This window comes from Rutidosis leptorrhynchoides, chromosome 3, assembly GCF_046630445.1.
Source record: "Rutidosis leptorrhynchoides isolate AG116_Rl617_1_P2 chromosome 3, CSIRO_AGI_Rlap_v1, whole genome shotgun sequence".
Classification (NCBI taxonomy): domain Eukaryota; kingdom Viridiplantae; phylum Streptophyta; class Magnoliopsida; order Asterales; family Asteraceae; genus Rutidosis; species Rutidosis leptorrhynchoides.
The window spans coordinates 51,090,132-51,103,273 of record NC_092335.1 but is presented as its reverse complement, the minus strand read 5'-3'; the positions used below and the strand labels follow the sequence as shown (position 1 = coordinate 51,103,273).

Genomic DNA, 13,142 nt, shown 5'->3' with positions numbered 1-13,142 from the left:
CGAGAATCTAGCCGCCGATCATTTATCCCGACTTGAAAACCCCGAATTAGATAAACTCGATGATACAATCATCAAGGACATATTTCCGGACGAATCTCTAATGAGGGTTGACAAGGAATCTGAAATCCCATGGTTTGCCCATTTTGCAAACTATCTTGCTTCAAGCATTCTTCAAAAAGGACTTTCTTATCAACAAAAGAAGAAATTCTTTGCGGATTTGAAGTCCTATTTCTGGGAACATCCCGACCTATTCCGTGTTGGTGCAGATCAAATGATTCGCCGTTGTGTGTACGGAAAAGAGGCTCAACAAATTCTAGAGCATTGCCATCAAGGGGCCACCAGTGGTCATTTCGGACCAAACCACACCGCAAGAAAAATCCTTGACTCAGGCTTTTATTGGCCCACGATCTTTAAAGATGCCCATAATTTTGTTCGGACTTGCAATGCATGCCAACGAACGGGTAACATCACGAAAAAGGATGAGATGCCTCAAACCGGCATCCAAGTTTGTGAAATCTTTGATATTTGGGGAATCGATTTCATGGGACCATTTCCAAGTTCCCATAAGTACAAATACATCCTAGTAGCCGTTGACTATGTATCTAAGTGGGCTGAAGCAAAAGCTTTACCTACGAATGATGCTAGGGTGGTGGTAAACTTCTTGAAAAATCTCTTCTCGCGCTTTGGAATCCCAAAAGCGCTCATATCCGATCGAGGAACTCATTTTGCCAACAACCTTCTTGAAAAGGTATTGAAGAAGTATGGCGTAACTCATCGTTTCTCTACTCCGTACCACCCGCAAACGAGTGGTCAAGTGGAGAACACAAATCGTGCCTTGAAACGCATACTTGAGAAGACGGTTGATAACAACCCTAAGATTTGGCAACGCAAGTTGGATGATGTGTTGTGGGCCTTTAGGACTGCTTTTAAAACACCAATCGGTACCACACCATTTAAACTTGTATACGGTAAAGCATGCCATCTTCCGGTTGAAGTGGAACATAGAGCATACTGGGCATTAAAACTTTGTGATTTAGACATAGAAAAGGCTGGTGACAACCGATTCATGCAATTGCATGAATTGGAAGAGTTGAGGTTAGAAGCGTACGAGAATTCGAGCTCGTATAAGGAGAAAACGAAAAGGTGGCATGATGCCCGATTGAAAGAAGTGAAAGAATTTAAAACCGGTGATAAGGTTTTGGTTTTTAACTCACGGTTTAAATTTTCTCCCGGAAAGTTGAAGTCCCGATGGACGGGACCTTATTTGGTGAAACAAGCATTCCCATCGGGATATGTTGAGTTGTTTGGAAATGGAAATACCTTCAAGGTGAATGGTCATCGCTTGAAACTCTATTTCGATGGAGTGGACACCACGGTTCGAGATGACATCATCCTATTCCCCAATGCTAATTAGCTTGGGACGGAGTCGTGTGAACGACTCGTTAAACTTCACAACATGTATATAGTCCCACTCGTGTTACGTATTTTAATATATTTGAGTGTTTTGAGTGATTTCTAAGTTATTATACGAACCAAGTTGTTTAGGGACCTTCCGAAATGTTTAAAACGCGAAAAAACGTCAAAAACTGGTGCAACAGGTGCAGATGCACCGCATCTGTGATGGATGCGCCGCATCTGCAGACAAGAAAAACCCGTGAACTTTGAATGCGCTGAGAAAGGGTCATGCGCCGCATTTGTGCCATCTGATGCGCCGCATCTGCTTCAGATGCGCCGCATCTGAGCCAGATGCGCCGCATCTGTTACAGATGCGCCGCATCTGTGTCTGTATGTTGGTTTCTGCCCCATTTTTTTGCACAAATACGGGAGTTTATCATTTTTTCTCATTTTTTCACCTACTACTCCGAATTCCATCTCATTCTCTCTCAAAATTTCAATCTCTACTCACTAATTGAATCGATTAATCCCATCTTTGAGCATCAAATCCGATTATCAACATGAGAAAGGTAAGATTAATCCTAAACACTTCATGATTCTTGTGTTCTTCAATCTAAAAATCAGATTTTGCTTGTTCTTAGTGTGAGGATGTTTGAATGTTCATGTTTTGGTCATTATATGCTTAAATTGTTGCTACTAATCCTTATTCATGCTCTAATTTCATGATTATTTGCTTAAATCTTTACTTTGGAAATTAGGGTTCTTCATGAATTTAGGGGTTTCGGACTTTTGGCCATTAAATTATTCAATTGAGATATTTTGAAGTTTGATTACTAGTATACATTAACAAAATCGCATGAACCTTTGTTGAATTACACGAACACACAAATTATTGAATTTTAGGGTTCTTGAATTAGGGATTTTGACTTTTGTTAACTAGTAAGTGTTCTAAGTTGAAGTTATGCAAATCATTACTTATGGTAAAACACATGTGAACCTTAACTTGGTGTTATTTCGATTTGAAAGTAATTATTATATAAGTTGAGGATTATATGATTAAGCATTTTGATGAAGTTGTTGACTTGAGATGATTTTAATGTTCTAAATGTATGAAAACCATTGATTGCATATTGTTTAACATGCTTTTTGATGAATGCCTATGGTTCCATATGTTATGACATTGCAAGTGTTTGGTGAAATGAAGCATGCTATGTATGATTATACTTGTAAAGTGATTTGAATCAATTGGCATACTAGTTCATGTTTGCTAAAGAGTGAAAATAGTTCATACCATGTTAAGATATTGGTTAACATAAACATTGAGATTTAATTGGAACTTAACATATCCACATGGTTTTCGCTAGGTACTATATGAAAGATGTTTTGAAATTCTTTAACGCTAATCAACTTGGTTTGTTATTTTGTTTGTTTGGTTTTGTTGTGTTTTTGTAGACTAGAGCATCATCATCAAACCCTAAATCAAAAAAGCAAAAAGCCCCAGCAATTGTAGATGAGGATACAAGTGAAGAAGAACATGCTGCTGAAGAGGAAGAAATGGATATTGATAACCGGCAGTTAAATGTCCGTGGATTAACCACTCCGGATCCATGGATCAATGCAGTTTTGAGGCATCCAGAATACCATGAACGGATGAAGGCACTTCTACACAAAGATGTACACCCGGGGAAATACATCGATTGGACACCATTAGAGGAAGCCGGCGAATATCAAAATTTTCGCAACCTTTTCCGAGTAACGTATCACGGCCATCGAATATATGCTTGGGAAAACCTGTTCAGAATGCAAGAAAAAGTGTATCCACTTTTAGTCAAAGAATTCGTTGGTTCACTTAGGGTTGATTACACGTCACCAACATCGGGTACATTTATGAGATTTCGTCTTGGAGGGCAAGACAGGACATTAACGCTGCTGCAATTTGTGAAGGCGTTGGATATTTATGAAGGGTTGCCACATCAACTGATGCAAAATTACTTTAATCAGTGTATATACTATGTTTCTTCTTTTAATCATTCAGAAGCATGGGTGGACATGAGCAATACCGCATATAGTGCAAGCAAGCAGACTTGTAGCAAGCTACGTACCTACGAGCACCGATGCGTCCAACGATTCATTTCAAGTACCATAAACTGTCGAAAAGACAGTAGTGAAAAGGTCACCAAATTGGATATATGGTACATTCACGCAATAATGGATCACTCCCATGTTCATATCCCACGAATGATTCTCACTTTCCTCCTCGAAGAAAGGAAAAAGATTACACCAATCATGGGCGGTCATTTTGTAACCAGGATTGCCGAACATTTTCGAATTAACACAAGTGGGTTAGAGGAGAAACATATGATTGCATTTGATAGAGTGAGTTATACAAGGGCGAACATTTTGATGAGGGGGTCGAACGGCCTTCTAACTAGGTATGAGGATCCCGTGAACAGGCAACCAGAACAACCCCAACACCAACCAGATCCACAGCCGCATGTTGGAAGTAGTTCGGGTCCGAGAAATGATTGGGAGGCTTACATGGCGCGCCAGTTTTCAGATATGCGACTCCATAGTGATCAAAACACCCAAAAGGTAATTGATCACTACGATGCAGGTAACAGGGAGATGCAACATTACATCGATGTTGGGAATGATCGAACATGGTATACTCAAGCAGGGCAGCAAAATCAGCTTAATTGGATACATGAACAGGCAGTGTCATACGCTGCAGATCCCGCTAACTATACCCCCTCTCCTTGGCCTGCATACGATCCTTGGGTTCGAATGGGTGATCCATATCCTGCGCCTTATCCTCCTCCTCCTAACCCGCCTACTGAAGACACTGCGGTCGTCCCTGCTCAAGGAACTTATCAGGGGTACAACCCCTCAATATTTCAGGATGACGACGCGGGAAATCAAAGCGAAGGTGGAGCTGGCCCAAGTAACTCATTTTGGGGATTTTTCTGAGGATGACGTAATTTTTCCTGATGTGTGACAGGTTTGGTTGATGTTGGTTTATTTCAAAAACAATTTCTTTTCAAGTTTGGTGTGTAATAACTAGATAATATTTTGAATAATTGTGATTTGAATAATTTAGATAATTGAAAGTGGGGTTTTTAGTACATGGAGTACACCCCCATTTTTTTTTTTTTTTGTGTGAATCGTATGGTACCTTTGTTTGAATTGCTACAGGTGAGCATTGTGCTATATGCTGCATTTTTACAAAGACTGGCAGTATGTTCAGCACATACTTGATTGGTGATTGTTTTGTGGTTGCAAGAAGCGGATGATGTTCTTATGCTGGCATTCAGTTCAGCGCCATCATCCCGTGAACTTCGGTTTTAAACCTGGAAAGTAATAAACTCTCTTACACTCTTTGACCCTCTTGAATTTAAATTTTTCTGATTTCATGTAACGAGGACGACACATGAACTCAAGTGTGGGGAGGAAGTTATAAATTCTTTCGGGTTTTTGATTTTAGTTAAAAAGGCTTAAAATGGTGAAAATTTTTAAACTTTTATCTTCATAAATTCAAATTTTGTTTAAAATTTGTAGATTTTAAAACTAGGTGTATACACCGAAATTATTATCACAAAACAAATTAAGAAACGACCAAATGATTGAGTTTGTCATATAAAAGATATAATCATCATGCTATACCACATTCTGGATGAAATGAAAGTCATCAAGTAATTTGTTGTTCTAACAATCTAATCCAATGCTCATCCATGTAATGATTGTGATGGAAGTCAAGTCTTCCAAATATGACACACTTGCTAACTTATGTTAGAAGTCGTAGTCCAGAACAGCTGTAGGTTGACGAAAAATCTTGAAAAGTCATATCTATCATCGGCTGGAAATCCACCTCACCTCAGCATCAAATAGGGTTTTTGGTGGTCAGACTTATCCTAACCATGAGATGGATCTGTCTCGTACAATGGGGGGGGCACAGTGCAAATTAGCTTTTAAGACTAATGAATCTAATCCCCAGATGGATGATCTCCGTAAAGATCAACCGCATATATGTTGACTTCGGTTAACATACATATGCCATAACAAATTGAGGTGTGCAAACTCATGGTTCACCGATGATATTTAGACATGATATAGTTTCTTCTAAAAACTTATGCTATTTTATGAACTATATTGTGTAAAACCATTTTTAGGACATCCGGTTTCAAGTTCTATGATACTTCAATCATGGGGGCGAGTAGCTTGCTAAGCGCCGACTGAGGCTCCGGTTTTCAGTTACCCTCAACCGGACTTTGAGGTTAAAACCGGAAAACTTGATTAGTGTAAAAACTAACATGAATAATTTTCAAAACATAAAAGGTTTTTAGCAAAGGTCCTAATTTCCCTAAGGATCCAAATTTTCAAGAAATGTGGACTTTAAAACCCACCTTTCGACTTTGGCGTGATTTCATTTCGCGTGTGTACTCCAAAGGCGTGTGTACTCAAAACGCGTGAGTTTGATTCGTGTGTGAAATAAGTGTGAGTGTGATATATTTTGACCCGAGTGTGATTTCCATATAGCGTGAGTTATTGTGTTACTAAATAACTTGTGTGTCTTGTGTATTATATCGAGAGAGTGTGAGTCCCATTTTTTTTTTTTTGTGTTCTCATTTAAATAAGTGTGTTTACTGTAGTAAATTTCAATTTCTTGTAAGTCTTGCTTGAGGACAAGCAAGGTTTAAGTGTGGGGATTTTGATAACGCCAAAATTATACATGTTTATTGTCGTTATTTCGATCCAATGTTGTTCCATTTGTATGTAATTGTTATACGTATGTATTGTAATTCATGTACATTTGTAAAAAGTCCATTGTGAATGAATAAATGAAGACCAACAGTTAAAACAGAGTTAAAACGAAGATCAAATGCGTAAAACAGCCCGAAACCACTGAAACAGGTCCAAATGCGGCGCATCTCTCTTAGATGCGGCGCATCTTTACACCAAATAACTCCCGACAGTTTCAGATGCGGAGCATGAAGACTTCTGGGCCAAAACAGCAACAGATGCGGCGCATCTGAGATGGATGCGGCGCATCCAAGCCAGATGCGGCGCATCTGTCCCAGATGCGGCGCATCTGACCCCCTGCCGACAGTCCTGAGTGCAGAATCGAGCTGGAATCTACTAAATGTAAAGAGATGCGGCGCATCCCAAAGAGATGCGGCGCATCTGGTCACTTTCTGGCCAAAATACCTAACTTTTTAGGCTATTTAATGAAGCAAATGGTTACTTACTTGAGACACCTTCACTACTACGTTCTCCCCCAGTTTTAAGATGATTTTCAAGGTCCAAGGAAGGCTGCAAGTTAATCTCCACTCTTTCAACATCAATATTAAGCTAGGATCGTTTATCGCAATTGGTACTATTGTTCTATATCTTTTTAACATGAATTCAACTTGTATTTACTGTTTCATTAGTTCTACTATGATTATGTTAGGCTAAAAGCCTTGTGTGTTTGCTTCAATGTAAGATTTATGGCTTGGGATTGTTCTATACTTTGATGTTATGCTAGTTATACATATGTTTGATTGATTTAATTATCTAGTTCAACAGTAAGAACCATTGTTATGCATGTTTAGATCATTACTTCAATTATATAGATTGCAACCTATTAATGTGAGTTAACTAGGAAAACAATCTATACTTCAATACATCTAGTAATCTAGACGATTAGATACATACACTTAAGTGATTTTGTTATGTGTTTAATTCGGTAATTGAATAAGTTCCAAAGCAACATAGTTATGAAATTACCTCAAGTGATTGTTGTAATTAAGGTTTCACGTGAGTTTAACCGGGTTGAATCTAGTTAGTTAATCAATCTAAATCACCATGTTCTTTCAAGAAATCCATTGTTGTAACTATCTTTATATTCTAGTTCAATTATACGAGTTATGACTTGATTTATGTGAATTTATCAAAGGCTATAATTTGTACTTCAACACCTAGTGATCTAGACACCTATATGTGAATATAGGATGGTAATTGGATGATATTTAGGTTTTACAATCATGTAGTTTACTTAGAGTGATCTTAGTAAACTAGGTTTTATGTGAATTTAACCAAGAAAAAATCCTGTTGATTAAACATAGTTCTTAAATTTATAGATATTGTGAAATTGATATAAATTACTCTATTGTAACTATCGCATAACAGTTTTAATTATAAAAGAACAATCCCTGTCATCTATCAAGCATAGAAGTAAACACCGCATTCTCATTATTGTCTTTCATTATATTTATTTACTGTTTCGTTAAACAAAAACACAACTTCAAATATAAACCCCCTTTTTAGAATAATTAATCGTGGTAAAATCATTTAAACAAACTTCTCCCTGTGGATCGAACTGGTCAATTTACTTGCTAGTTACTACATGATCGGGTTTTAGTTGCCTGTATTATGTGTTAATTATTAAGCATATTGTCTACATTTTAAAGGTTACGTCTTGACACATCAGGACCAAAGCATGTACTTCTAAATAATTTTTCTTGTCTCTCAGTCAACATTTTCTTGACCTGAGGAATCACGGTCAACATATTCTTCATGGTCAATTTACCTTCCACATAGCCCTGTAAAAGTCAGAAGAACATCAGAAGAAAATCACATAGACGCAAGCACGCAAGACAGAGATTGCGTACAAGGCCGCAAGGACGCAAGGTTAACCTTGCGTAACCGATGTGCAAGACGCAAGGACGCAAGGTTAACCTTGCGTAACATATGATCAAGACGCAAGGACGCAAGGATTACCTTGCGTGCACATGCAAAGGTAACCTTATGGCAAACGTAAGGTCGCAAATATCACCTTGCGTACATTGTGAGGCATACGCAAGGACGCGAGGATTGTCTTGCGTCTACATAGCAACAGAGTTACACAACTTGAATCTAGCAAAAATTCTTGGGTATCGTACGCAATCTCAATAATATACAATCAAAAACACAAAATACAAACAAATTTCATTGACACATTTTTTCGAACAGTTGGCGTGCAAAGAGTGCAAAAACTTTATTTTAGCACATAAATCTAAGAACTATGAAGTAGATCGAATAATATAACATAGATCTAAGAAATCTAACCTGTTCTTGAGACATAGTGAACGATGATGGTGATTCGATGATGTTGGTGGCGTAGAAGCTCGCTTGTACTCGGGAAGATCGAAGATGGAAGGATGAAGAAGATCTAGTAACGATGAAGATGTGAGGAGGATGACGTGAGGATGATGATGAAGATTTTGCGGGTGATTTGCGAGTGTTTGGAGAATGTAAGAAAGCTTGATAATGATCTTGCGAATGACGAGCGAAAGGGCACCAGAGAGGAGTTTGCGTATGTGTGTGGGAACAGTGAACGCAAACTGATCATTTAATTAGTTCTTTTACTGAAACACGCAAGGTCGCAACGTCGCAAGGTCGCAAAGACGCAAAGACGCAAGGTCGCAAGGACGCAAGGTCGCAAGGACGCAAGGTGTCTTGCGCCTTGCGAGGGCAAATTGTCAAACTTTTTTTTTTAGTGCTGTCAGTCAAAAAGCTTAAAAAAAAGGCATTTTGGTGATAATCCCTTTTTTTATTCGTTGAGCATATATAGAATAGAATTTGACTAAATCCACAAAGGCCCATTTTTAAGGCCTATTAAAAATGATGGCCCTTTCTAAAGTTAACTATTATCACTCAATTTCTTTTCTTTTTTTTTTTTCAGAAAAAAAAAAAAAAAAAAAGCCCAAAGTTGTAACCGTTAATGACTAATGAGTATAACTAAAGATTCACAAATCTTGATCACTATGTTACCCAATATTGCAATCAACTTATTTTAATTTAAATCACAACAATACCAAAAAGTTTTGTACCATCTCCCTAAAATCACAAACTTAACGTCCATAACATACTAACTAAAAACAACCAAATAATCCAAAATTAAGACTACTTTGATCTTCTAATAACTTTCATGCGACGAGTCCTAACTGTTTTTTGATCTCTGAGAAATTCGGATCCACTTGAGGAACATTTGATGACGAAATCGTTGTAGGAGTCAATAATTTTGCGTTCTTGACCTTCGATATGCTTGTTAGAACAGCTAACGGTGTTATGTCTCCAACAACAGTCACCTTCTTTGCAATGAAGTCTATGTTGAATGATGTTACCCCTATAATTAAGTAATTTACATTAATTTATTTACTTATCAAATATTTTATAGGCCACGTTAATATTAAGATTTAAACATAGATACAATTTATAAAAGGTACACTATGTACAACATATAAAGGTTAATGATCTAATTTACTATACCTTCCATTTTAGATAAATGTTTCCTCATTTTCCTTTCACAGCCTTTGCAGTGCAATGACACTCTTAACACAACCACCTGCAACAATTTAAATTATATAATACTGCCATATGTATACTTTTCATATAATGAGAAATATTAAATTAAATCCACCTGAATTAAAAAAACAACTTTCCGGTATAATGTAAAGAAGATGAATAAAGCTGATCTCAAATATAATATATTCATTGAATAAATATGTTTTGCTGTAAAAGTGTAAAGGTATAAACCATCACTTGTATGTAGAATATGTGTTTTAAGATATGAATCATATGATTAGTATTAACTTCCTTTCATCAATTTATTTATACATTTATATTAATCATATTATCCTATAATTTTTAATTTTCATTGTAAAAAGAAAAAGTTACTATTCATCAACGTTCACATAAAAAATGCATTTTAATATAATTACTACAGTTTAGATTAAGATATGTGTAATTAATAAATGATTGAAAGTAACAAAAACCTGATGATCGGATGAACGTGATGACAAGGACGAGGACGTCCGTGGCAGTGTTTTGACCGGAGAAGATGATAATATTTCCTCATCTTTCTTTTTGTAATAAGTTTTATCACCATCACATTTATCTATTTTTTCCGGCAACAGTTGCGGTGGTGGTGGCGGCAACAGTGTCGAAAGTTGCTTTAAAAGAGGATCAAATAACTGATCAGACACTAACGATTTATCACCTAACAAAAACCTTGAAGAAGTAGCCGGGCTTATGAAATCACTAGGCTTTGTACAATTCCATCCGAGCAACGCACTTGTTCCTTGCTTTCTAACCACATTTTTATTTGTTTGATCATTATTTTCGTCCGCAAACGCAATGTTTTTTCTCTTTGTATCGGGTTTAGTTTTGTGTTTCTCGGGCTTGGTTTTGTTGTTTAAGGAGGTGGTGGTGAAAAGAGGTGGTGTGAGTAGGGTTTTTGTAAGTCTTTTTTCGTCTCGGATGATTGGATTGTGGCGGTCGATTGTTCGACCGCCTGAGGCGGCAGAGGATGACGGTTGGTGGTGATTTCCGGAATCCATGATGGTGGTGGAGGCTTGAGAAGCACAGAATATATCTTTAGTTTTCATGTTAAGTATGAGTTGTGTTTGTGTGTTGTGCTTTTGAGCTAGCTAAAGAATCTTTTTAATTACTCCATCCCTCCCAATTTAATAGTCCACAGACAAAATGGCACACAGTTTTAGGAAATCCTAATAACTTCATTTATCCACCAATGAAATATTTTCTCTCTCCAGATCCACCAATCAAATATCCTCTTTCCTTTCTATTTATGGAAGTGGACTATTAATTTGAGACATCTCAAAATGGAAAAACAAGAGTATCTAATTGGTAATTGGGACAGAGGTAATAATAAATATATGAACAGATGACCGTTATCTTTTTTCCCTTATTTACTTTGTTAACTTAAAACTTATAAACAAATAAACAACCGACCAAAATAATTTTGGTTTATTATGATTAATTTAAACACATAATTTTGTAGTTAAGGTAAAAGATGGATGAGTTTAATTAAATATAAATGGATTAATCAGTCTGGTTCAGAACCACAGTCCAGATGTGGGGTGACTTGCATTCAAAGTGAAAACAAAACCTTACACATCACATGGTTGAATTTAAATGTTCAAACACAAACAAATTACATTTACTATTTTCTTAACAATGTGGGACCTGATTATTGTACATGTAAAAAATTAACGCTACATTTCATTTTAAAAAACAACTTCATTTTGAATGATGACATGGCTAGATGAGGAAAGCGTACTGGGTGATGAATCTGCTAACGTGTTTTTTTATAAGATTGAGAATTCGTTCGGAAAAATTCTTTAAAAGAGACGGTCAATAAAAAATTGAAAAGTGCGGATCCTCGAGGTTGATTGTTGGGGTCCGTTTTCTATTCTTCGACTGGTTTCATTCCTTGTATTTTCGGGTATTTTTCGGTTTTTTGTTTGGTTTTATATGTTTGTAAGGTTTCGTTCGGGTTGTTAGGGAGACTCGTTTCGTTTATTGATAGTTTTTGTTTAGAAAGACTTTTAAGGTACGAGCTTCCCCGTTTCCCTTTATCCTTTTGTTGAGGGCATTTCCTTTGGAAACGGTCTCGTTTCTATATGACTACTCGTTTTTTCGAATAAAAAAACATCATATTGAATTTATGAGTACAATAGGTCATGTTTTACAAAATCTTCAAATTTAACTTGTATAAACTGCATATGTATAATGGGTATATAATGAAATACTTAGCAACTATACAATCAGGTTGGAGCATATTAGACACATATATTTCTTTTTTTTTCTTTTTTTTTAATTGATAAATCAACTACAACTGTGTGTAAATACGTACAAGTGTCTAATACACAATTGTAGTGGAACTATCAATTTTCTTAGTACATCCATATTATATACCGGCCTATATACACTTTAAGGTTTTTTATGCAGTTGGAGCGACAAAAACAGACGCTCAAACTACTCTAATTATAAGTTCAATCTTCACGTTGTTACCTCACTATGCGCGTAATCGTAACATGCCTGAAAGTTGAAATTGTGTCGATGGAACCACTAGAGGTGTGACAACCAGGAAATTTCCAACCAAATTTAAACTTTAATCTTTATATGTTTCCGACACAATAAGCAATATTTGTTAAGTTAAATTTCAAGAATTTTAAACTATGTTCATACATTCATTCAACCTCGACCAAGTTCCAACGATTCACGAACCATTAAACGAATATGATTATATATGTATATGTGTATATATATTATAACTTGAAACGTAAACAAAATATTAGATTAAATACTTTATATGATTGTATATGTTTCAAAATGTTTATCAATGGAATTAGAAGATAAGATCAACTGATTGAATTATCAGATATATTAAATTATGATTACAAGTCTCTGTTGAAAGGCCCACGTTGATTTGAGAAATCTTTCCATTTTAACAATATTCGAAAAATGGTAAAGTAATTTATAAATAAGAACAAATTCTCAATCATTGAAAATTAGACAAAGGATAGTGGAAGATTGAATCTCATAAAGACTCGATTAATCTATTTAGTTTCAAACGTACAAAAACGTTTTCAGTTTAAAAAGAACTTTATTATTAAAACGTATATAACTTTTATAAATATCTAGAACCACTTTTGACAACTCATTACTTAACTAGTATGATAAAGATAACGATATTTATATTTTATTTTATTAAATATATATAACGATTTAAATTAATATTATATATATTTATACGCGTATAATACATACATAGTTTTATACTTTTACTATACTTAAACTTTACCTTTACTTTATTTTTACTTTACTTTAACTTTAATAATTCACTTTAATAATTCATACTTTAATAATTTATACTTTAATAATTCACTTTAATAATTCATACTTTAATAATTCACTTTAATAATTTA

General features: G+C 35.7%; 1 protein-coding gene across 1 annotated transcript; it reads right to left on the bottom strand.

The window, feature by feature from the left end:
* Nucleotides 1-9,151: 9,151 nt before the first annotated feature.
* On the bottom strand, nucleotides 9,152-10,805 carry LOC139896096 (protein SODIUM POTASSIUM ROOT DEFECTIVE 2-like). The gene is made up of 3 exons (XM_071878679.1): nucleotides 10,188-10,805; nucleotides 9,682-9,757; nucleotides 9,152-9,538 (listed from the first exon to the last, which is right to left on the bottom strand). The coding sequence occupies exons 1-3, from the start codon at nucleotides 10,797-10,799 to the stop codon at nucleotides 9,339-9,341; spliced, it is 888 nt and encodes a 295-aa protein (XP_071734780.1). The 5' UTR covers nucleotides 10,800-10,805; the 3' UTR covers nucleotides 9,152-9,338.
* Nucleotides 10,806-13,142: the final 2,337 nt, after the last annotated feature.